Source organism: Silene latifolia, chromosome 9 (assembly GCF_048544455.1).
Source record: "Silene latifolia isolate original U9 population chromosome 9, ASM4854445v1, whole genome shotgun sequence".
NCBI classification, from domain to species: Eukaryota; Viridiplantae; Streptophyta; class Magnoliopsida; order Caryophyllales; family Caryophyllaceae; genus Silene; species Silene latifolia.
The window spans coordinates 81719615-81746712 of NC_133534.1; the positions used below are offsets into that span (position 1 = coordinate 81719615).

The 27098-nt window shown below is 44.0% G+C and overlaps 1 protein-coding gene and 1 pseudogene across 1 annotated transcript; one reads left to right on the forward strand and one right to left on the reverse strand.

Annotated features, from left to right (window-relative positions):
- Positions 1–13610: 13610 nt before the first annotated feature.
- On the reverse strand, positions 13611–13691 carry LOC141603855 (small nucleolar RNA R71; annotated as a pseudogene).
- A 2465-nt stretch (positions 13692–16156) lies between these two features.
- LOC141601286 (uncharacterized) lies at positions 16157–16804 on the forward strand. The gene has a single exon (XM_074421556.1). It carries the CDS (start codon positions 16157–16159, stop codon positions 16802–16804), a length of 648 nt encoding a protein of 215 aa, XP_074277657.1.
- Positions 16805–27098: the final 10294 nt, after the last annotated feature.

Consider the following 27098-nt stretch of genomic DNA (forward strand, 5'->3'; position numbering starts at 1 on the left):
TTCTTCTTTCGATTGTCTTGAAAACAAATGATGAATGATCATCAATTAATGGAAACCATTTGAATTTTGCAGGAGGTTGAGGTGGCAGGCATCGAGCCCCCATTGTACCCCGAGACCCTCGAGTACACTGATGCGACGGGGATGATGACGATCTCCGAGCTTCGCGACTTTGACGCGACGGTGAGAGATGCTGGCCTAGACGAGTGGCATCATCTGATTCGGAGGGTATGTTCCCCAACTTAATCAGTTTTGTATAAGAATACACTTGTTTAAACTTATCCAATCATTGAGTATCCTTGTTTATTGAAATTTAGGTTGCGCCATCCCGGTTCGTGGTTTTGTGGAGGGTAGCCAACCGGCTACGGGCTATTGCTATCGAGGCACCCTTGCTGGCGGTCGAGGACGTCAGGTATGGACCTTCCCTTTACTTCATTTTTGAATTTTCTAATTTTCTTTATGTTTGAAATGATTGACATGAGCCAATTCCTATCGTTTGCAGAGGGAGCATGACTTGGAGCGAGAGCTAGCCCAGTCCCGAGAGGAGACGGCTCGCCTGCTGAGGGAGCTAGAGGTCCGTGACGCCGAGATCGCTGCTCTCGAGGCGAGAGTTACCGAGTTGGGCGGTGACCAGCAGTAGTTTGTTGCTTTTTGTTGTTTATGTTGTTGGCTGTACTTTACACACTTTTGTACATTTTGGGACCTTCATTTTGCACTTTATACACTTTGTTTTGGGCTCGAGCCCCCAGTTTGGTGTACATATTCCTTTTGGTTGTATATATGATGGCCTGAGTGCCTTTGCTGCTGGGTTGTATGTTTGTACCTGCAGGTTAACTTTGAACAGGTTTGGTAGATGACAGTTAATGCCGTCATGCTGCCGACATTTATACAGAAATTGCACGTAAAACACATATTTGTACATATGGCCTAAATTAGCGCAAGAAAAAGACTCGAGAAAATGCAAAAAAATTATTGAAAATGACCGGACGGGAGGGAGGGTTACCCTCTAAAAAAATGAAAATAGAAACATATAAATTTGAAATGAAACAGGAGTGAAATGATTCCCAAAAAAAGAAAAACATTAAAAGAAATGGCTAAGTTTTAAAATGACTTATTAAATTGGTGAAATGATTCCCCAAAAAATAAAATTAAAAAGAAATGGATAAGTGTGCTGAAATGACGAGAATGCCGATGTCGCCTCGAAATGCGTGCCCGTGGAATTAGGAAACTTAAAATATGGTAATTTGACGGAATTACCAAAAATAATAACCCGTATGAATAGGAAATTATGCCTTAAAGGAATTAGGAAATATCCATTGCGGAAAATCACAGAAATACAGCGGAGGAAAAGGCGCAGCAGGAGCTGCATCCCCTTGAAGAGGCGCAGCAAGTGTTGCGCCCTTTCCTCAGTGTGTCCGTCCTGACAGAGTTTAGGAAACAACTTTTAGTATAAATATAGACGTCGATGGAGGTTTTATTCACATAATTCTTCCGTCTTTCTCCGTCTTATTACATAAAACTCTCTAATTAATCATACATCATGAATACTTTAGAAATCCGTCTCAAAGAATGGACAAACGAGTTCTCAAATGTGGAGAAACATGATATGGGTGCCTACAACTTTGGATCAATTTTGAGCTTGAAGCTAATTAAGGTTGTCAAACCATTCTTGGATGCTTGGTCTTGAGTATTGGGACCCGAATTATCACGTATTTGTATTTCCTGGAGGCGATATCTGCCCATTCCCTGAAGAAATTACTGCAATGGGACCCGGAACATTTACCTGCTATACCCTCTACTTCTCAAGGGTATAAGAACAAATTCAGGGATTTTCTTGGATTGACAAGAGCTGAGGTTGACCATCTTGTGACCTCAAATGGAGTCTGAATGTTGGATTTCATTGATCGATTCATAAATAGGGCATATCCTACTATCTCATATGTTGTGAGGCGTAGGGCATTCGGGTTTTGCCTATTGCATGTTTATGTCCTTCAAGGTCATGTTGATGAGGATATGAGAGGTGACCCTCGCTATTTGAGCGTAGTTGAGCAGATGGAGCTGCGCAGGAGCCCAGCTTGCCTATGTTTAGGAGAGATCCTATTGGGGTTAGATAACAGGAAAGCCAACCGCGACCTTCCTTTCTTGGGAAGTCCCATCATTTTGCAGGTAAAAGAACACAACTTTTTCTTCTTCTTTTTTTTGCTTTTTTTTTTGTCTTGTTTTTTTTTTTCGTTTCGTATATATTTTTTTTTTGAATACTAATACCTGCTTTGGTAGGTTTGGCTTATGGAGCGTCTACGATTGATCGAGCCCCAGTTAATGTTCCTGCTTATCATGCTCGCTCAATTGCAATGAGGACCAGGCTTTACATGGTGGACTTTATTCGAGTCTACAACTACTGGCAGAACAGCTGAAGAGCAAGGATGGTCCCTTGATTAGATGGATCGTACCATGGTGGCATCTCAAGTGTGTTACTGGAGTATCGTCCTTGGATCCTACCCGATCGGTGCGCATTCCTGGCTTGGAATTCATGATATGCATCTTCCCAGAGAGGCTGATGAGACAGGTTGGATTTAAGCAGACGATTCTGAAGCTTGATACGGTTCCTCAGACTGCCATGGTGCTTACTACTGAGAGCCGAAGAGAGTGGGCCATCAAATGGGCTCAAAGAAACATGTGGTTCCTGAACTCTTCTGTTAGCGCACTATGGGTATCAGATTCTTACTTGCAGTGGAGGAAAGCTACTATTCCTGAGGAGCAAGAGAGACTAAGGAAATGCGAGCCTGTTGACTACAAGGTTCGTGATGTAGAGAAGGAGAAAGAGAAGCACTTGACCGAGGGAGAGGAAGAAGCCGGATTTCGAGTTGTTCATCCATCGAAGAAACCGAAGACTTCTCCTGCCGTGGAAAAGGTGGTAGATAAGAATGGCAAGGCTAGACCACGAGAGAGACCGTTGGTGATTTGCTCCGAGATAGCGCAGGAGCGTCCGACTCGTAGCCGAGATAGGAAATATGACAAGAATGACAAAGGCAAAGGGAAAATGGAAGAATAGCCTAAGTCTTTTATATTATTTATTATTATTATTATTATTATTATTATTATTATTATTATTATTATTATTATTATTATTATTATTATTTGCAATATGGTGGGGTTTTTAGAATCCTAGCCTATTTATTTCAACATTTATTTTATTATGTAGCGTATTATTATTATTATGGAAAGAATTGAAATAAAAAGGTTAATTGGTTATGAAACCGCTGTGATGTTTCTTTTATTATTCTTGTCGAATTCCAAGTGGATATGCAAATGTCCTATTTACATTCAAAAAATAATGGGTTGTATCCTGTGAAGGATTGCCTACGTATTCATTTAAAAAATGAAATCAAACCCTTGCGCGTAGTTCAAGTAAATGTAAAAGAATAATTGTTCTAAGCAAGAGCTTGTAATGAGCTAGAAAATAAGCATGAGCTTTACTTACTCTTAAAGCACAATTCAGTTTATTTGATGATATGAGGATAATGATCTGTCAAAATGCACGAGCAAGGTGACATTAGCTTTATTTCAGCTGGCCAGGGGCCGTTTATATTCCGTGCCACAAGAGCGACACGTGAGGTTACGCGAGGCGCGTTTTGTTCATATTCTAGGTATAGTAACGTTTCAGTTGGTCGAGATTTGTTGGGTTGGCAAATTCATTCCCATCTAAGTCGGTGATCCTAACTGCACCCCCCGGGAGTATGGATTTGACCAGAAATGGTCCGGCCCAGTTGGGTTTAAACTTTCCTTGCGGATCATCAGGTAAAAGAGCTCTAACTGATTTGAGAACCAAGTCTCCTTCTTTGATGTTACTTGGCTTAAACCTTTTGTTGAAGGCTCGTTTGACACGGGCCTGATACGTTTGCACATTATGTAATGCGCGCAATCTACGTTCATCCAGGAGGATGAGTTATTTATATCTATCCTTCTTCCAATCGGCTTCTGGGATTTGGCTTTCGATTAAAATACGCAATGACGGTATTTCGAGCTCGACTGGTTGCACAAATTCTATACCGTAGGTCAAATAAGAAGGGATTGCCCAGTGGGCGTCCTAACAGATGTACGATATCCCCATAAGGCAAATGGTATCTTGCTTGGCCAATCTCGATAGTTTTCAATCATTTTCTTGAGGATTGTGACAACGTTTTTGTTTGCTGCCTCTACTGCACCATTAGTTTGTGGCCTATATGGCGAGGAATGGTGATGCTTGATTTTGTACTTGGCTAGCAATTGCTCGGTCTCAGGTTGGAAATGGGATCCATTGTCACTAATGATCTTATGTGGGCAAGCGTATCGACAGATGATATTGGTTTGTATGAATTTTGCCACGTTCTTGGCTGTGAGACTAGTATAAGAAGCCGCTTCTACCCATTTGGTGAAATAGTCGATAGCCACCAAAATGAAACACTGACCTCCTATTCTGGCTGGGGTGATCTTTCCGATGATGTCGATTCCCCAAGCAGAAAATGGCCAAGGAGATGTCATGGTGTAGAGTAATGAAGGAGGGACATGTTGCACGTTCCCGAAGATTTGGCAGTTATGACACTGTCTGACGTATTTGATACAATCGGATTCCATTGTGGTCCAATAATATCCCAAACCCGTGATTTTCTTTGCCATCATTGGTCCACTCATGTGAGGGCCACATTCTTCATCGTGGACTTCTTCCATCACTTTCCGTGCCTGTGAATGATCAAGGCAACGCAGGATTACACCAAGAGGCATTCCTTTTATATAATTCTCCTAGTATGAGGACGTATTGGGAGGCTAGTAAGCGTATAGCACGTTGTCCCCTTTTGTCCATATCCGGTGGATAGGTGCCGTAGAGTTTGAAGGTCAGGATCGCTTGGAACCAAGGTTCCTATGGGTTTTCTTCTTCATCTTTAGTTTGGTGCACATAAGCCGGTTCTGACCGTCGTTCGATGCATAAAGGCATTTCTACCATATTATCCGGCATATTAATCAAAGATGCAAGTTTTGAAAGAGCATCTGCAAATTGATTCTCTTCTCGAGGTAGGTGTAGGTAGGTTACATGATCGAAGAATTGGGCAACTTGGTCTATCCTGGCTTGATACGGTGCTAGGCTTTCACTCCGAATTGTCCTAGATCCCGTAATTTGGTTGATGATCAAAGATGAATCTCCATGTACCCGAAGATTTTTTATGCCTAAACCTACTGCTGCTTGTAGCCCAATGAGGCAGGCCTCATATTCTGCCGCGTTATTTGTCACCTCGAAGTCGAGTTTGACAAAGAGTGGTGTATGCTCGCCTTCAGGAGAAATGAGCAACACTCCTATTCCAAATCCTCTTAAGTTCGATGCTCCATCAAAGTAAAGGTCCCAGGAGTCTACATCTGTTTGGAGTATATCCTCGTTCGGAAACGACCAGGTGTCTATTGTTTGTGCATCATTGATGGGATTTTCTGCGAAGAACTCGGCAACGGCGCGCCCTTTTATAACTTTCAGAGGTACGTGCTTGAGATCGAACTCTGAGATCATCAAAGTCCATCTCGCTAGGCGTCCATTGAGAACGGCTTTTTCGAAGAGATATTTGACAGGGTCCATTTTGGAGTATATTTTAACGGAGTAGCTAAGCATGTAATGGCGTAGCTTCTTCGTTGCCCACACAAGAGCGAGGCATGTCTTCACGAGTGGTGTGTATTTGCACTCATACTCCAAGAACTTCTTACTAAGGTAGTAGATGGCCCTTTCTTCTTTTCCTATCGTTTGGGCCAGCATGGCTCCCATGGCTGTTTCAGTTACCGTGAGATATAAACCAAGAGGTTGATCTCGTTGGAGTGGCATGAGCACTGGTGGTTTGGCTAGTATCTCCTTGATTCGGTCGAATACCTTTTGATATTCATCATCCCACATGGTGTGATCCGTTTTCTTTAGCTTTTTGAATATAGGTTCACAGATCATGGTGAGTTTTGATATGAATCGACTTATGTACTGCACCTTACCCAAGAATCCTCTAACTTCCTTCTTTGTTTGAGGTTGCGGCATTTCGATTAGAGCTTTGATCTTGGAAGCGTCTATTTTTATACCTCGTTGGCTGAAGACATATCCGAGGAGGTTGTCGGATGTTACTCCAAATGGACATTTCTGAGGATTGAGCCTCATGTTGTACTTTCGTAATCTGGAGAAGAATTTGTGAAGGTTCACAATGTGCCCCTCTCTGTCCTTGGACTTGACAATCATATCATCTACGTATACTTCAACTTCTTTATGCATCATGTCATGTAAGAGTGTAGTTGCAGTGCGTTGATATATAACTCCGGCATTGATTAACCCAAACGGCATAACCGTGTAGCAATAGGTACCCCATTGAGTTTCGAAGGCGGTCTTTTGCATATCTTTTATGGCCATCTTGATTTGGTTATACCCTGCGTATCCGTCCATGAAGGATAGCAATGCGTGATTTGCTGTATTATTAACCAATATGTCGATATGTGGTAGAGGAAAGTCATCCTTGGGACTTGCTTTGTTTAAGTCTCTGAAATCAACATAAACACGGATTCTCCCATCCTTTTTGGGTACGGGTACTATGCTGGCTACCCAGTCTGAATACTCGGAAACTTTGATGAACCCGGCTTTGAATTGCTTATCGACTTCTTCTTTGATCTTAAGAGCCCATTATGTCCTCATTCGACGAAGCTTCTGTTTTACGGGTTTAAAACCTGGTTTAATCGGGATTCTAAGCTCTGCGACATCCCTGTCGATCCCTGGCATGTCTTTGTAGGACCAAGCAAAAATGTCTTTGAACTCATGTAGGAGGTCTACAAAGTTGGCCCTCTCGGCGGGGCTAAAGGTCGTCCCTATCCTATGTTCTTGGGGTTCTAGTTCGGTTCCTATGTTGATGGGTTCGGTGTTTTCTATAACTGGTCCCCCTTCCCCCTCTTGTAGTATTTCTTTGGCTATGTAGGGAGGTATTTCGATTGAGTCTAGTTCTGGGTCATCCTCATTATCATATAAACAGAATTGCATTCAGAATAACACAAAGAGTAAGAATCATATTAAAATTCGAGAAAAGTTGAAACAAAGAAGCCATCTATTCGGTAGTCAGTGGCGGTAAAGGGACAGCCGTTGGGACATTTCCCGAACTGCTGTTACTACTCGATGCTAAGCTAGGAGAAACAAGGGGAGTGGGAGTGACGACAGAAAGAGACTCTCTAGGGACTTCTCTAGACTCTCACTCTGACTCCGACTCTGATTCTGACTCGAATTCATCGTCTTTCGGTTCTCCTTTGAACATCTCTTCTTCTCCAGTGGTGAGCTTTAAGAGTCTTCCTTGGTTGTTTGTCCGCTTGATCGACTTTCTCCATCCTTTCTGTTGATTTAAACTAGTTTATGTGATCAATGTGGTAGGGCTGAAGTGATCGTCTTGAAGTATCATGGTAATGATCTCATCCTGCGCGGCTCTAACAAATCGATCTTCCCCAAATAGTAAGCTAACAGCTTGTTCGTCTAAGAAAGGTGATTGGCGAGTCTTAACGGTAGGAACCGTTTTGTGGGAATAAAGTAGCAATCGTGAAAGATCTCGATTCTAGCCAGTTGCTTTCCTATGTAGTGTGAAGGCTCGGGAAACCTATGGAAGAGTTCTTGACTCCCTTCTCTAACGAAGTATCCATTTAGGGTAGGGAGGTAGGGCCGCATTTGGATTCCCACATTCTTGCGGTTTTAGAATTGAGTGAGCATTTCTAGGGCTTCCTCCTTGATGGGTTTGTATCCTAGTCCTAGTGGTATCCTTTGTGAGTTGCCTTCTTTGTAGGGTGCAAAGGTGTTTCTTCGGATAGGATTCAAAGGCATTCCCGGGAAGTATCCCTAAGATTTGAGTATGTGGTTGACCACTAAATTAGAGTAGGGATTGAAGTATAAGGGTGCCAACTCGCTTTCTATGACTTTTATTCTATGGAAGCCCCCAAGTTCATGTACTGGATCCGTGAGTACTTGGTTACTTGACCTCTTTTCTATTACCGCTTTGATGGGTGACGAAGTGATCGTCACCACTTTGCCATCTAATGGGATCTTGATTTTCTGGTGAAGGGTGGATGTTACCGCTTTGGACGCGTGAATCCAAGGTTTTCCCAGAAGAATATTAAAAGATGCTTCAATGTCCACTATTTGGAAGTTAACCTTTCGTTCGATCGGCCCTATGGCTGTGGTAAGGTTAACTAGTCCTACCACTTTTCGTCGTGTACCATCATATGCGCAAACACCTTGGTTGGTAGGGGTCCAATCCGACTCTTTCATGCCTAATTTATACGCCGTTTTTAATGGTATGACGTTGACTGCCGAGCCATCATCTACCAAAGTCATTGGCACATTCTTCTTCAAGCAAATGACAGTGATGTAAAGAGCCAAGTTGTGATTAGCACCAAAAGGTGGTAAATCTTCATCCAATAAAGTAATAGGGTTACTTAGCTTAGGTGACTCTTGGAAGACCAAGTTGACCACGTCATCGGGTGTGGAGTTATGTGCCACTTTTAGTTTGGCCAAGGCTTGTAGTAAAGCTTGGCGATGTGGGAACGAGCTTGTAACTAGTTGCCAGACTGAAAGATCAGCCTTTGTCTTCTGTAGTTGCTTTAGCAAATGGTCAGTTGAGGTATCTTCGTTATCATTCGGCGTGACAACGTTGGTATTGGTGATTGGACCATTTGCTATGGGACCATTTTGAGAAATATTTTGGTATGGACGCCCTGAACGTGTAAGGTGGTCTACATCTTGGTCCTCACTGTTTTGGACTATTTCCTCACTGACTTTAACTAGGTAGTGTTCGGTGAGGTATTCATCCTCATCATCGTCGGCCCATATTCCATTGACAGTAGCAAGCTCTCTCATCCTCATGATTTCGGCCTCCAATTGGATGATTTAGTCAATTAGTTCATCAACCACGACTATTACTTCTTGCGTTGTAGCATTTTGAGAGAGATTTAGTGGCGCACGTTCTTTCGGTGTTGCATTTGGATCACGTAGGGTTGCCACTACACTTTCTAATTCTGAGACTTGCCTATTCACACACTTTGCCCATGTTATAAAGTCGGTGATGGTAGGGGAAATGGTAGAGTAGTTCCCTTCTTCTTCTATTGCATAGATCTCATCTTCGACTGGAGAAATGAGGTGTGAACAATCTAAGGTAGATTCTTCACTTGTAATCATCAGAACTCCAAGAGGATTCTGAGTATTGTTAAGTTTATCTCCAGGCGGTATTGGTAGGTGACCATCTTCAATCATGTCTTGAAGCACATATTTTAGCTTGTAACATTTTTCTGTATCGTGTCCCTTACCTCTATGATATTCGCTGTACGAATTCTCGTCCCAGGACTTGGATTTCTTTTCTGGTTCAGGTGTAGGGCCTATGGGTTGAAGCTTACCCTGTTTCATCAATCTCTTCAGAGCATTGGAGTATGTATCCCCAATGTTTGTGAACTTTCTTTGTGGGATACTCTTCTTTGATGGTTCGAGAAGGTTAACCTCATCAGTCTTTCTAGTAGAGCCGTAAGAACGACTTGTTGAACCTTGATATCCACGACCTACAATTTTTGGCAAGAGTCCTTTGCGGATGTCATCTTCGATTCTTGTCCCTAGTGCAGTTAAGTCTTTGAAGGTCATAATGTTTTGGTACCTCAAATGATTTCCAAAAATGGGCTTTAAATTATCCACGAATTTTTCCACGAGGGTAGCTTCATCTGGACACTCGACAAGTTGGGTACTAGTCTTCCTCCACCTACTTAGGAAGTCGGTGAAGCCTTCTTTTTCGTTTTTGATAAGAGCCTCTAAGGTGCGCATATTGACTTGGATCTCAGCATTATCCGCATATTGCATAGCAAACTCGATTGCGGCATCATCTCAAGTGGAAATCTTCTTGTGCTCTAGAGAATAAAACCATTGTTTAGGAATGCTGTCGAGAGATGAAGGAAATATCCTTAAGAACATCTCGGGTTTAATGCCTTGGATAGACATGTAATCCTTGAAAGCACGGATGTGGTTCAAAGGGTTTTCATGCCCCTTGAATTTCGGGATATCCGTCATGTTGAAGTTGGTTGGCAATTTGGAACTCACGGCCTCATACTTGCGATTGTTTTCCCTATAGATATCATCCCCTTTGAGATACATCAGCTGTTCCTCCAAGTATTGGAGTCGTTTCTCAGCTGCAGTCGGATCTACGGGAGGGTTGACCTCTTATGCTCCCACAATAGGGGGAGTATTTTCATTCAAGAAGTCATTCACAAAATCATGAAGTATTTAATTTTCTGCAGGAGGCAACCTAGTTTCTACGGCAACAATTTGGCCCTCGATCGTGTTGAGTTGATTATTCGCTTGGTCTTGGCTAGTCTGGAGACGAGCGAGCGCGGCTAGGATTAGATCATTACCATTTGGTAATTGTCCATTGACACTTGCGTGACTAGTTCCACACATCTTGAAAACTGGATAAGAGATCGACGATGAATCAAAACGCGATCGACCATTCTAGCACACTTACTCAAAGAAAAGGTTTGACTTGTGAAGTGGGAGTGTGCCACTTGTGTCAAGTGAGGTTTGAAGAAATGACAAGGTTTTGAAATGTTGGTCCTAGTCAACTATAGTGTAGTTGTAGGAGTGGACTCGAAGTGAAGTTTTGAAATGGGCTTTGAGGCCCGAATTTTAACTCGACAATTGGACAGAGTTTCGACTATTTTTGCGCTAATATTGGCCTACTTTTCGAAAATTTTACGTTTTGAAAGTGGTTTTGATTTTACAAAATTCGTCATGGTTTCGTTTAGAAAATGGTGATCACATATCGTACAAGCATTTATACAGGCATTATAACGGGATGTTGAGTGCATTTAAAAGGGTTTTGAATTAAAGGTGGGTCGCCATACCAAACAATCAAACCCGGGGTCTGTGGAGAGGCTCGTACCAAACAGGAGTAAGGCCAATTCCTAGTCCATTTCCTCAAGTAGTGAAAGTCCTTGATACAAACAAGAGTAAGTACCATGGTATGGTTGACGTCAATCGCTATCCGTCCTTAGGCCCAAATAAGAATTTGGACCGTCCAAACGGGACGATTGGTCGAATGGGTTGGGTTGGGCCTTAGGAAGGCCGAATAAACGGTCTTGGAAGACCGAGTTATGAAAACCAACAACTGTCTTGTACAAACTATTCCCTAACCTTGTTCAAAGTTCACCCTAGCTATACGTAAGTGTATTAATACCCAGCGAAGTCGCCAAACTGTGGACGCGGGCCCACGGGGGTCGCTCGGGAGGAAAAGCGAGCAATCGTTGCAATTGTGGAGTCGCCACCAATTTATTGTGGAAAATTGGAAACCGTTCGAATACCTCGTGCCATGTCAAAACACAAAGTAGTGACATGAAAACCAAGAACTCGTTACCCTTAGCATTCTATGTCTAGAATGACTCTCATGCATGCCAACGAACACGGATGTTCACAGAGATCTGGAGTAAGGGGTGAGGGTACGTATTAGGAAGTTCTTTTGATCGAACACCTAATCCCGTCCACCTCGATAGCGGCCTCTACTAATGATTAGGGAAAATCATCTATACTCGATATGTTGAAGGTTATATGCATGCTATGCAACATCCATTAGATTAATCCTAGCATGTGAGAATTAACTAAGTCGGTGAACACGCAGTTTAACATGCATTAGGTCGAAGTAAATATTTAAGGTTAGTTGCATGTGAGAGCATACAAACAATTTGATAATAAAGATACAATAAAAATACAATAAAGAAAATTACGATAATTACAATGGGTTAATTTATTTACGTCGAAAACACATTTAAAACGGATAATTTGAGAAAAGAAGGAATAAACAAATAAACGAACAGATTAGTGGTGGTGATATTACGGGTAATAGTTAATTAATACATAATTAATAAACTAGGTCAAAGAAACAACGGAAGTTCAGAGACAGAACTCAACCCCGAACAGGCGCAGCAGAGCTGCGTCCTTTGGAAGAGGCGCACCAGTTGCTGCGTCTGTTCCTGAGTTCAGTTCTGGCTGTGAAGCCGGAATTGCAAATCGTTAATATTCAATGGTGATTTAAAGGCTTGATTAATGATATTTGACTCGGATAGAAGTTGTTTAACAGATTATTTACATATGATTGGGTCATAAAAACAGTAAAACATGGATAAAAATTAATTAGAACGGATTAATTAGGTTAATTACGGGATTAATGATACAAATTAACAAACTAATAAAATTAATTAGGTTATTAATACTAAAATTATGATAGCAATGATAATAAAAAGATGAAAATATACCAAAGATGGATTTCATAGACTCAATATTGTTGAATCGAACCTCTAAAAACCCGAATTTGATTTTATGACGAAAACCCGCAGATATGAATTATAAGGGATTTAAGTCGGGAATTTAAAACATGAATTAATTAATAATGACTTACATGTTAAAGATAATATACTAGAATTATCGTGTCAATGAAACATGAACAAACAAAGACAAAACAAAACAAACAGACGAACAAAAGACGAAGGAAGAAGAAAGGAAGCAAGAACTGCGGCAGCCTCAGGAAGAGGCGCAGCAGGTGCTGCGTCCCTTCGAAGAGGCGCAGCAGTTGCTGCGTCCTTTCTCGGCGTTTGTCGCCTGTTAATCCGTAAAAAGGGTTTGAAATAAAGTTTTATAAATCGGTTTTTAATATACTTTCGACGTAAACCTTACAATAATGTTTACAAAAATAAAGTACAATAATAAAAGAAGGGATTTACACCCTCAGACTTACATGTTTGACGAAACGAGATTGACTAAGTTAACGTTTAGTGATGCTCGACTCGAATGTACGACGAAAGTGCCCTCTAGGAGGAAATTAAATAAAGTTGATTAAGTTGATTGAGTGGAGTTGGTCAAATTGGCCGGTCATGCAAAACGAGGTTAGTACTCAGAAAGATCCAAGCTTACGTGGTCGAAAGTTCAAGCACGTAGACGCCAAAAAGCAAGAGCGTGGTCTTAGAATGCAAAGGGAGAAGAGAAGGGCGGACACTCGCGTGAGAAATATGAGGACCGAAGGTCTCTATTTATACTAATCACACGGAGGCATTAGGGTTTCGGAGAAACTTTGGAAGTGAATCTCGAAAAGATTTGAAAATACGCAGAAAGGAACTGGGGAAGAGGCACAGCAGCAACTGCGTCTCTTGGAAGAGGCGCAACACCTGCTGCGTCCTTTCCCAAGTTGTTTCCTCCTCCGGAAGAAAGATTTCCGCGTTTCTATTATGGAATTGTGGTTTGATCTCAATATCCTTAATATTTTATATAATATTTCCGGGATATAATTTGCCGAAGAGATTAAAAGATTGAAAATATGGAATAGAAATATCCAGAACATTCCAGGATATTCTGACTCGTCATTTTAAAACGGTTATTAGAAAATGAAGACGGTTTTTGATCCGGACTCCAAATGTACTCTAATTACTGTCAAAACGACCGTAATGACACTTCGATGACAACTATGTGGTAGACATAAGTGTATGAGCTATCACTTGATGATAAACTTACGAACTGTCATAAATCGTTCCGCGTACCAAACCTGCGGCCCAATCATCACCGGGTGGCTTGCGGGAGGTGCAGAAATGAGGTATCTACAATATGAGGCTTGGGAGAGATTCAAGGACACATGTCGCTCTTGTCCTCACCATGGACTAAGCGAGTGGCTCCTCGTCCAACAGTTTTGGAATGGCTTATATGAAGACTCATGAAATGTGCTTAACATGGGCTCCAATGGGAGGTTCACCGAGGTTGATGACAACCAAACATGGGCTAAAATCGAAGAAATGGCGGTCCATAATTCTGAATATAGTAGGCCACAAAAAGTCATTGGAGGAGGGAAGCATGAGGTGGATTCCATCACACAATTGGGTGCTCAACTAAGTGCTCATATCGACACCATAAGCTTGTAGTTTGAGAAGGCCATGGCCAAGCTTGATGAAGCTTCCAAAGCACCCAAAAAAACATGTCAATTCTATGATGGCGACATCCTCAATCCCAAAAGGAGTGAGTGAGAGTTGTAGAACCGTGGGGCATGATCAACATAAATGTAGAGGAAAAAATGAACAAGTAAATGCTTTCCAAGCCTACAAGAATGGCACCCCTTATTCCAACTATTACAATGAGAATACCAAATTCCATCCAAACCTCTCATACAAAAGCTAAAATGTCCAAAACCCTCAACCCACATACACACCACCTCGAATGAGAAATCCTACTCAAAGACCATACTACAATCAACCCAATGACCAAGCTTTTTATGTCCAAAAAGCGGTCCTCCAAATGCAAAAGAGCCAACAAGATTTCTTTGCTCAAATGCAAAGGGTAGCCAAGCCAAAAACACTACCATCAACAATATCCTTGCTCACACAAAAATGTTGGAGACTCAATTATCTCAATTAGCGTCTTCTAGTTCCCAAAGACAAAAGGGACAATTACCTCCACGTGGTAATCCTCCCACAAGACATGAGACCATCGATTCCATCCACTTGAGGAGTGGCACAAGATATTATTTGGCCTAAAATATGGATATGGGCTGACTCGGGACAACAGGCCTGGAAGCAATAAGGGACGCAGGACATCAGGGAGCCAGGGTGACAGCATCAGCGAGTAGTGAAGGACGCGGGCTTTGATCCGCGTGAGAGAAGTGTGTGAGAGTCCAACCCCTTGCCAAATCCGAAGAAGGAAAGTCCTACCCGGTGTCAAATTAGGAATAACTTGGAGGAAAAGCAAGAAAATATTGAAAATATTGGTGGGATTCCGTATTTCCTCCCAAATTATAGTTGGTGGGATTCCGTCTCCCCCCGCGGTTGTTTCCCACATCGGGTTTTCCGCATCACCAAAATCATTTGTGTTCTTTATTTACATTGCGCATACAGGTTAACATATAACAATCGATCGAATCATAATACAGACCTAACGCTAAGACCACTTTAACCCTAAATTGGTAGAAATTTACCAAAACAGTTTGGCGCCCACCGTGGGGTATAGTGGTCGTCTCCGTTAGCCAATCTACTCAGCAACTAAAACATGTCCGGACACAAGGAAACCAACTCAGGCAGCACCAGCGGTGCCCCGTGCTACAGTACCGCCCCCTCGACAAATGACACAGCACCATCTCCCTCGCGGCGCGGCATCACGTACAACTTCAGTTCAGACCACCACTGCTGCTCAGATACCAGTGGTCAAGCAAAGTCAAAGTTCCCAGGCAGCAGCAAGCCCATCTTCGGGGAGGATCCAGGCTAGAGACCCAGGAGTCGTTCGGGGGACGGCAGGAGTCACACAACAAATAGGAACACAATCCAGCAACAACGAGTTCGAGCTCCTCCGAGTCCCACCAGCATCATGATAAGCGGGTTGGACACATTAGCAAGGACAATCCGGACTATGCAGAGCGAAAATAGAAGCATGAGATCCCAGATGGAAGAGGACAATAATCTCCTCATAGCGCAGATCAACGAATTGAAGAGCCAGGCCGCTAGTTTGGCCCATTGGATGCAAGAAGACAGATCTGGAAGGCCGCCGGGAGAAAGTGGGGACCGAAGGCAGACACGGGTATTACCACGCGACGTGGCACTCAGGCTGGACATGGATGGAACACCGCAGCCAAGAGGAGGCCTGGTCCCAACAGGACTGGGGGCATTAACGCCAGACGAGGAACCATCACACCAAGAGCCTACACCCACATCAGGCACAGAGGGACATCAGAGAAGCAGGGCTACAGTTGTGGTACCAATAACCAGGATGCCAGTTACGAATCAAGTTGAATATAACTAGGGAGGCACCCCGGCGGCAGTAACATCGCAGGTGCGCCAAACAGAAGTTTTGGAACAGCAAAACTTCGTACGAGGAGAAGAACGCCAGTCACAGGAGCATCTGCGACCCACCGGGAGAGAGACATACATAGAACAACGAGCGATGCAGGGAACTACGGGCCTCCTCCGGAGGGTCCCGGAATGCCTCGCCTATGGAGATGATGGTCACACGAAAAGCTACGCTGACTCGCCGTTTACAGACGATATAGCAACAATGGCCTTACCAAAAGGATTTAGCGTCCCAACGATGACCCTCTTCGATGGAACCACAGACCCCTGTGATCACATCTGTCAATTCAAGTAGAAGATGATGGTTACTACTGCCACGGGAGCCTCGAAAGAGGCATGTATGTGTATAGGATTTGGTTCGACCCTAACCGGAGCAGCATTACAATGGTTCGTCGGTTTACCTAACGGGACCATATCTTCATTCGCCGATCTGGTCAACGCATTCAACCAACAGTTCTCTAGCAGCCGGAGAACACCCAAGCAGCCAAGTGATCTATACAGGATCGTCCAGGAGATAGGTGAATCAATCAAAGACTACGTCACTAGGTTCAATGCAGAAAAAGTCTCACTACGAGGCTGCGATATGTCCACTGCCATCAACGCCTTCTGGCAGGGCCTGGATAAGGAATCAAACCTTTACAAAGAATTAACGATGTATCCTTGTGAGAGATTCGAGGAAGTCCAGCAGAGAGCTACTGTAGCGTTAAGGTTGGAAGAAGATATACAGGCTAGAAAGGGTATAGCAAGCTTCGAGAAGTCAAGCAGGAAATTCGCAACAGAAAATAAAGACGACAGAGCTAAGCCATACAGCAGACCCAATATCAGCAGGGTAGCAGAAAAAACTCAGCAAATTGATGACTCTCCGCATCCTCCTAAGCTATCTGAATACGGATTCAACACGGGAATGGAAGGGTTGCTGAAAGCACTCAGAAGCCTGGGTGATTAGGTGAGGTGGCCAAAGCCTCCCACTCAGGATCGACCCAACGACGACAGAGATAACAACAAGAGATGCGAATGGCATCAGGACATAGGTCACAGGACAGAAGACTGCTACAGGTTGCGAAAGGACGTAACGTTCCAGGTACGCAAGGGAAACTTGGACCACCTGTTATCACGTGGGGGCAAGCAGGACAGGAGGGAAGCAGCAAATCAGGTGCTTCCTTCTGCCCCACCCATATGCACGAAAATTATTAACGTGATAACAGGCGGATCCGAGCTATCAGGTTTGACATATTCCGCCACTAAGAGGAAAGCCACCGGAAGTAAAGGGGATCATCCAGAAACTTCATACAAAGTAAGCCAGAGCAATTTAGCCCTAGTAACTTTCGACGAGACTGACATAGGAAGCGGTGTAGAGCAACACGACGATACCCTAACTATAACATTATCTATTGGCAATTGCACCGTACGAAAAGCATTAGTGGATACAGGAAGCTCTGTGAATCTCATCATGCTCAAAACCCTCAAAACCATGGGTTTTGATAAAGAGAACCCGTTGAAGAAATTCGTGCCCCTGGTAGGATTCAGTGGTGAAACTGCGCATTCGGTGGGTTAGATAACCATCCCAACATATATTGAAGGAGTTAATAAACTAGTGAGATACCTAGTCATTTAGGGTCCAACCACCTACAACACGATACTAGGAAGACCATGGCTGCATCAGATGAAGGCGGTGCCCTCAACATATCCCCAATGTCTCAAGTTCCCAACGCCATGGGGTACGGTCACAGTAAAAGGAGATCGAGAGGAATCCAGGAACTGCTACGCTCAAGCCCTCAAAGCTACAACCAAGCTCCCTTCATAGCAATTATAGAACCGGGGCACCTCGACAGAATATAAGGAGCCTCCCTCAGAGGAACTGGACCAGATACACCTGGACGAGGCACACCCGGATAGGACAATATTGATTGGGGCAACTTGCAGTGAAGAGCTGCGCAATCAGCTGATTCAATTTCTTAAAACCAACATGGACTGCTTTGCTTGGTCCCACAATGATATGATAGGTATAGACCCATCCGTTATTTCACACAAGCTAAGCGTGAATCCAAGCTGCACCCCGGTACAGCAGAAGAGAAGAAAATTTGCGGCAGAACGAAATGAGGTCATTAACAAAGAAGTAGACAGTCTCTTGGCAGCAGATAAAATTAGGGAAGTTAGCTACCCTGAATGGCTCTCTACTGTAGTAGTGGTACCCAAAAAGAACAGCAAATGGAGGGTATGTGTAGACTTCACAGATTTAAAGAAAGCTTGTCCCAAGGACCCCATTCCACTGCCACATATCGATGCAATGGTGGACGCTACTGCGGGACACGAGGTACTCACTTTCCTCGACGCATGGAGCGGCTATAATCAGATCAAGATGCACCCACAAGATCAAGAGAAAACAGCATTCATGTCGGAAAGAGGCATATATTGTTACAAGGTCATGCCCTTTGGCCTAAAGAACGCCGGGTCCACTTATCAACGGTTGGTAAATAAAATGTTCAAGCAGCAAATAGGAAAGACCATGGAAGTATACATAGACGACATGGTAGTGAAGTCCAAAAAAGCAGAAATGCACATGGAGCACTTGGCGGATACCTTCCAGACGTTAAGGGAGTTTAAAATGAAACTTATTCCATCTAAGTGCTCGTTTGGGGTGTCCTCTGGAAAATTCTTAGGGTATATGGTGACCCAAAGGGGAATCGAAGCAAGCAAGGAACAGATAAAAGCGATACTCCAGCTGGAATCACCACAGAAGCCAAAGGATGTGCAAAGGCTGGCAGGGAAGGTGGCGGCCCTAAACAGGTTCATATCAAGGGCCTCGGATAGGTGCAAGCTATTCTATGATATATTGCGGAAGAGTCAGAAATTCGAATGGACTGAGGAACATGAAAAAGCATTCGCAGAAATCAAAAGCTACCTAAGCACACCACCGTTACTCGCAAAGCCGGAGCAAGGGGAGCCACTATTCCCGTACACATCGATTCACGGCAAATGTAAGTGCAGTCTTGGTCAAAGAACAAGAAGGAGTGCAGCACCCCGTGTATTACATTAGCAAGTCTCTGCTTCCTGCAGAGACCAGGTACACTTCCTTTGAGAAACTAGCATTGGCTTTGGTTACTGCTTCTTATAAACTGTGGCCGTACTTTGAATCTTATACCATCCATGTAATAACCAACTACCCGTTAAAGACTATTATGAGGAAGCCTGAACATTCGGGCAGAATGGCTAAATGGTCAGTACATCTTAGTGGGTATGACTTGCAATTTGAACCCAGAACGGCGATAAAATCCCAAGCCCTAGCAGATTTCGTCTCTGACTTCTGCCCTGCTACCCGTGGGGAGGCAGAAGAAGGAATGCTGACAATGATGGGGAGTCAGGATAGCGAGATATGGACCCTATACATTGACGGAGCCTCGAATGCAAGGGGAGCTGGTGTGGGTTTGGTCCTTCGATCACCCAAGGGTGACCTAATAGTACAAGCTATTAGGTGCGAGTTCAAAGCAACCAACAACGAAGCCGAGTGTGAAGCCCTTATACTTGGAATGCAGATGGCATCAGGGCTTTAGGTAAGGAACCTGAGGGTGTATAGTGACTCCCTACTCGTGGTAAATCATGTGAACAACAAATATGTGGCACGAGATTCAAAGATGATAGCCTACTTGAAGATAGCCACAGAGCAAAAGTCAAAGTTTAGAACATTCAAGATAACTCAGGTACCACGGGATCAGAACCTGGAGACAGACGCCCTGGCAACGTTGGGGGCAACCTTCCAGCCCACAGAACTATCAAACATACCTATCACACATGTGTTGACCCCAGCAATACAGAAGGAGCCAGATCACAATCCGGTGAAACAGGATGTACGCATGCAGTATACGCAGGGACCTAGGACGCTGGTTTTCACAGTAGGCAGCAGGATGCAGATTGGAGGGTCCCATACATAAATTGGCTAAGGGATGGGACACTCCCTGAAGACAGAAAGGAAGCACAGAGTTTCAGGATAAAGGCTTCCAGGTATATCATGATTGATAACATTCTCTTTAGAAAGTCATTGGCAGGACCATGCCTCAGGTGCTTGAGCAAAGAATAAGCAGAAACAGTGCTGCAGGATGTACACGGCGGAGAATGCGGGAACCATGCTGGAGGACGAAGTCTGCCAAACAAATTTTTAGACAGGGGTATCTCTGGCCCACCATGCTCACAGATGCCGTGAATCATGCCAAACGATGTGAGTCATGTCAAAAGGCGGCTCCAGCAATCCACCAGCCAGCAGAACCAATGCATCCGATTATCTCTCCATGGCCATTCAGGATGTGGGGCATGGACATAGTGGGTAAGCTGCCTAGAGCTCCAGGAAACAGAGTATATATGCTAGTTATGACTGATTACTTCTCAAAGTGGATTGAAGCAGAGGCAACGACGGAGGTAAAAGAACGGCAGGTAATCTCCTTCATCAAGCGCAACATCATAAGCAGATTTGGGATACCATCCGAAATCATATGCGACAATGGATCCCAATTCATATCGGATAACACCGAGGGTTTCTGTGCACGATGGAACATAACACTGAGAAAGTCAGCCCCCAGATATCCACAAACCAATGGCCAAGCCAAGTCCAGCAACAAAATCATTGTGGAGAACCTCAGAAAATGGCTGGAGGAGTTGGGGGAAAATGGGCAGATGAACTACCATTGGTACTCTGGTCAGACAGGACAACACCGAAAATGGCAACAGGCCAAACTCCGTTTAGCCTTGTATACGAAGCAGAGGCAGTAATACCCTCAGAAGTTCCGGTACCCATGCACAGATACGGCTGTCAGACGGCAGAGCAAAATAAAGTCGAAATGGCCAGGAGCTGGGATACAATTGATGAGCTGCGAGAAAGTGCTTACATACGTATGGCATCGTATAAACAGTCCGTAGCAAGGACATATAACAAGAATGTCAAAATCAGGACCCTTGAAGTAGGGGACCTCGTACTCACAAGGGTATTCGAAAATACCAAGAACCACAAAGCAGGCAAGTTTGCCTACAAATGGGAAGGGCCATATCAAGTCGAAAGCGTTATCAAGAATGGGGCATACAGGTTGATGACCATGCACGGTCAAATCCTGGATAAACCCTGGAACATCCGTCACTTAAAACGGTACTTTGTCTGACAAAGTGCCAAAACTTTAGTGTATAAAGGACCTTTCAAAAGTCCGTGAAGCAAAAAAAAAAGGGGGGGGGGTGGGGGTTAGTATATGCTTTAGGTATTGGTGTGTTTCCAAAATCTTTTTCTTTTGTCTTCCTTAGTTTTTCTTTAATCAAATAGAGTCGTTTTTAAACCAAGTAGTTCAGGCTGTGGCTTCCTGGATCCAGGTGTTGCCCTGGAACACCATGAGATAGCACTAGGTAATTTGCACTACTTTGGACTTTATAATACTTCTACGAAGAAAGGCTTTGATACTAATGTTGGTTACTTGTCAGATAAGGAACACTTTGAGGGTCCAGCCCTTGCCATGTGAGGCTACGAAGACGTTTATCTTAAGTCAAGCCACATGGAGAGCATACGCCGAGGTAGCACGCAGGGCACGGCATACTAAGACCACCCATACCTTAACGTTAACTTAGTAATCCCATAGCTATGTCGTAGATCAAAGAGTGCACACACGGATTTCAAACGTCTGGAACCACAAGGAACGCAACATTCCTTGTTAGTCAGAAACATTCATTGAAGGTACGCTCTAATCAGCTAACCCTAGTGATAAGATATTTTACGTCATGGGTAAAATATGTTATCAAAAGTCTGTCACCAGAAATAGGAGCTGTGCACCTGGAGCCAGGTCAGCTTCCTGGGTATACCTATGTGGAATCAAACCTCCAGAAATCAATGGCAAAAACGCAAGTATAACAAAAGCAGGGCCTAAAAACCTAGGCCCAGAACTACTTTGAGTTAAGGCACCTACTACCCTTAGCAGGTGCCATCAGACGTTTAAAGCCTGCACACCAGCAGGCACAAAACAAGCCAAAACAAAAAAAATGAAAAAGAGTTTTTTACAAACTTGCGCCACACAGGGCCAAGTCCCCAGATAATTTGAATTAAAATTTAAGAGAGGTCAATCCTCTCGACAACTGCATCCTGACCATTGCTCTGCTCCCCATGCTCTGTCTACTTCTCTACTGCAGGTGCCTGAACAGCCTCAAGAGTCGTAATAGCACCATCACCAGTCTCCCCCGCCAGGATCTCCTCCACAGTCCCAGAGATGGCTCCAGAGATATCCATGGCTGTAACATCAGGCTCCAGGCTAGCAGCTTCAGCTTCAGGAGGAAACAGGGTGCTCAGGTCTATTCCATTGGGAAATGCGCGGGCAAACTCGGCCAGCTCCTCCTCCAGATTCCAGGATGTGTGCCTCCCCTTGGTATAAGCACGGATGCAATCTATCCGCCCCTCAAAAGCAGTGTAGGCTCCCACATTTTTGGCTAGCTCAGCCATCTCCTCAGTACGGGCCTCCGCCTTTGTCAGCCCAGAAGTCAGGACGCAGTTACCTTCCTGCGTCCTCGCCAGCTGGTCTTTAGCTGCCTCCTTCTCTTTTAGAGCCACATGGAGCTGTTCCCTCAGTTTGGCGGAGGTAGCTGTGAGCTCCTTATTCTTTCCCACGGAAGCCAGGCACTCAACCTTGGCCCTCTGCAGCATCTTGCGAAGATAGAGAGATGATTGAAGAGCCTGCAATAAAGAAGACCGTGAGTTAGGAAAGCACAGGGGCAGAGAAAGAAAGGAGACATTGAAAGAAGACTCACAAGGAAGCAGTGCTCAGCAGCCAGGTCAGTCATCTCTTGGGGGGCAGTCGAGTCAAATGCCCTAGAGCAAGCCAGAGTCAGGAACCTTTCCAGCGCAGGCCAGTAGTTGACCTGATCAGCATCCCCAAAGTTAGCAGGAAGGCACAGCAGCAGTTCGTCAGCATGGACGGGGGACCCACGCGCACGCGATATTGGGGTCACTTCGATAGGCTCTAAAGTAGGCCTAGAGGAGGATCTCCTTCTTGAGGAGGCAGGGGAGTTAGAGGAATCGGCAGTTTTTTTCCTGGCATGACGCATCAGGATCTCAGAGGCAGACGGTTTAGCACTTCCTGTAGGGGCACAAGAACGCAAGGGATTAGAATAAAGAATCAATGGGTTAAGAGGTTCTTAAAGATTGAAGGGTGTCTACCAGAAGACATGCTTTCTTCAGTAGCAGAGTCGGCTAAGCCAGAGAGTAGAAGGGGAAACAGTCTACGGTCTTCAGGGATGGAAAAGAGCTTGGCAACAGAAGCGTCCTCGTCCTCGGATTTCTCGGGGTTCTTGAGTTCTGCATCAGATCAAAGAGTAAGGACAGTGAGTGACAAGAGTAATCAAGAATGGACATCCAAAATATACTTACTCTTAGCGAAAATCCAGTTCTCGAACAAGTAATCAACGTGGATGGGGAGAGAATCAAGCTTGACATAGAAAAAATCCTCATACCACCAATCGTCCTTCCCTTTAGCAGCCGATTGGAGGAAGTTTTCAGTCTTCTCCACGGCCTTGAAAGTGTATTGGCCATGTCCCAATGACCGACACTCAAACCTATGGGCCAGATCTGATAGTCCAATTTTAGCGCCCAAGCTGTTGTTCAGAGCAATGGTGAACAAGAGGATTCTTCATGCATAGGGGGCAATTTGGGCCATGGGTAGGGAGTTCAGGCGGATGAACTCTTGAATCATCAAGGGAAAAGGGAATCTAAGGCCAAGGGCGAAGGGGTAAGTGTATAAGCAGATCCACCCCGCACAGAAGGCGTCTGCTTTCTGACCAGGTTTGGGGATGAGGATCACCACATCATCACCCAATCCAAGTAGGGCTTTGATTCTAGGGATATCCTCCTGGGTTAGGTGGGAGTCGCCGGAATGCGGTCTTTTGAGAACTCCCTGTGAAGGGAAGTCATCGTTTTTGAGGTCGATGGTGGTGGAGGAGGATGATGTTAAACGAGTCTTTGCCATGGTAAACAAGGAGAGAGAAGCAGAAGTACCTGAGAAGACGGGTGAAGACGGCGCTGGCAGTGAAAGGACGTTGACGAAGAGGGATTTGGGGAGACGGAAATTTGAAGATTTTGAGGCAATGAAATGATGATGAAAGAGAAAAAGGCGGACGGGTGAGATTAAATAGGAGAGGGTAGTTGGGGTTTTGGAGAAATTTGAATTGAAATGGAGTATGCGAGAAGTCACTCAATGATACACTACAATTTCCCGCTCAAATAATTAGGGTTGCACTTTCGCGGAAAATTGGGGGCAAACTGTTAGGCCCAAAATCTGGATATGGGCTGACTCGGGACAACAGGCCTGGAAGCAATAAGGGACGCAGGACATCAGGGAGCCAGGGTGACAGCATCAACGAGCAGTGAAGGACGCGGGCTTTGATCCGCGTGAGAGAAGTGTGTGAGAGTCCAACCCCTTGCCAAATCCGAAGAAGAAAAGTCCTACCCGGTGTCAAATTAGGAATAACTTGGAGGAAAAGCAAGAAACCCTAACTCATCGAGCTTCCCTATATAAAGAGCCTCAATGCAAAGAAGAAAGGGCATCAGGAAATACGAGAACTATACCCTAGCATTCATAGCGAGCAAACAAACTGTATTTCCTCCCGAATTATAGTGAAAATATTGGTGGGATTCCGTCTCCCCCCGCGGTTGTTCCCACATCGGGTTTTCCGCGTCACCAAAATTGTTTGTGTTCTTTATTTACGTTGCGCATACAGGTTAACATACAATAATCGATCGAATCATAATACAGACCTAACGCTAAGACCACTTTAACCCTAAATTGGTAGAAATTTACCAATGAGGGACCAAAGATTTTGATTGAAGAGAATATTTTTAAGGAGAATGACAAGCAAAGTGAAGTGATTGAACCACTAAGGAGAAATCCTAAGGCAGTAGAGACAACTACCAATGACTTATCAAAGAAGAAAAATGAAGAGAAGGATAAAGAAATTGAGAAAGAGCCTATTGTGATTAGACTTCCGTTCCCAAGTCGTCAAGCCAAGCCCAAGTTTGATGAGCAACTTCGAAATTTCATGGAGATTGTGAAGAACTTAGAGGTTTCTATACCATTCACGTAGCTAATCAACCATGTTCCGGCCTATGCAAAATACATGAAAGACATCCTTACCAAGAAGAAATCCATCCAAAAGTTGGAAACTATTGCTTTTACCAAGATAAGTAGTGCAATTCTTCAAGGTAATTCCCCTCCAAAGCTCAAGGATCCGGGAAGCTTCTCCATTCCATGTACCATTGGTAATACCACAATCAACAAGGCACTATGTGATCTAGGAGCAAGTGTGAGTGCCATGCCATATTCGGTATGTGAAAGACTAGGAGTGGGAGAGCTCAAGTACACCAACATGACCTTACAAATGACGGATCGTTCAACAAAGAAACCACTAGGGGTATAGGAAGATGTACCCGTGAGAGTTGGAAAGTTTTTCATACCGGTGGACTTTGTCATTGTTGATATGGAGGAAGATTCCAACATTCCAATCATTATAGGAAGACCACTCCTACACACCGCCGGAGCGGTGATCGATGTGAAACATAGAGAGCTCACACTTGAAGTAGGTGATGAAACAATCACCTTCAACCTTGATAAGACTAAGAGAGCTCCCAACTTGTTTGAGCCATGCTTTATGGTTAATCACTATACTCGGAAGGGTGACAAGAAGAAGATGGAATCTCTATTCAAAGAACAAGGGAAAGATGGAAATCTCAAAGAGAAGGGCAAAGACACACCGTCCAATTGGAAGAAAGATACTGATGATGTTGTAATGGCTCTATTCGGAGAGCATGTAATTTTTGACAACAAGAATGAGAGCTTGCAAAGCTCACTCATGACAATTATAGATGGAGGTCTCATTGGCCATGATAACAAGGAAGGAGAGTTGATCTTGTCAACTCATGATCCGCCCAACATAGGGGAGAAAGCGAATAAAGTGTATGGTCTATGAGACAATAAATTTGAGGGATTGGTTAATCCCTTCATTGGGAATGCTATGACTCTAAACAAGGCTTGATGGATCCTTGTCAACACTTTGACTCGGATTATAACAATGTGCAAGGGTCTATGCAAGACCTTTATCATGAAAATGAACAAGCCTTTGACGACTTCTACAAGGTGTTGAGCAACATCAACAATGCCTTGGCTTTGCCCCCTTGACACCTCTCAAAATAAGGAGAGTTCGGTGGAGTCCTCCCTAAACCACCACTTGTAAATATTCTAACCTCCTAACTTGCATTTCATTTAACTTGTACATTACACAATTTTTAAATTGCAATTTACATGCTTTGTTTGACGAATTTGTGTAACATGGGAGCAAGTGAGGGAGGGATTTTAATGTGCTTCAAATGTGTAGTGTTTGATGATCAAGTGTGGGGAAGCACATGCCTAGGCTAATCAAGCCTTTGTAAAGCTACCCAAGAAAAAACAAGAAAAGACGAAGAATTCATGCGGGACAAAGATCCCCACGAGTAGACCTGAGCTCGTGAGGACTGGGAAAGGGGTACAAAGTGAAATTTTGCTCTAGAAAGAAATCTGCCCGAGTCGACCTCAGCCCGAGCTACTCACTACCCAAGTCGCCCGACCTCAGCCCAAGTCGTGGGACTTGAAGGAGCTCTCAATTGTAAAATTTACACTGGACAACAATCTGCCCGTCCTGAACTCAAGTCGAGTGAGCCAGGCCAAAATCCGCCTGACTTGCGCTTAAGACGCCCGTCTCCAGAGCCAAACAGATAGTCGATTTTTCACTGGATGAAAATCCGCCCGACTCGACCTTACCTGCTCGTCCTTACCTGCTACATCACCAAAACACGGGACTCACCCCGCTTCTTCATTTCATTTCATTTCATTCAAACACAAAACATCATAACTTCCCTCACTTCAACCTTCAAACCCTCATCCAAAAACAACATTTTCTCAACCAAATTCACCACAATCAAGTCCAAACTTGCTCAAATAAAAAACAAATCACTTCTTTATCAACATAAGACCATTCAAACAATAATTTCTTCACAAAATCAATCAATTTCTCTAGGGTTGGGTGAAAATCCGAAAATCCTCAAATTGATTGGGCATTTACTTGAAACTTGAAGAAGAAAGGAGCATTCAAGTATATACTTGGTTTGTTGATACTAAATTGAAAGGAGAATAGCTATGGCAAGGACCAAAAGAGGCATCAAGGAAACAAAGACACCAACTTTATCGAAGAGACAACAA

What these genes read in the sequence shown, in the direction of transcription:
- LOC141601286 (XM_074421556.1), top strand. Translation starts at nt 16,157, where the DNA reads ATGATGGTTACTACTGCCACGGGAGCCTCGAAAGAGGCATGTATGTGT.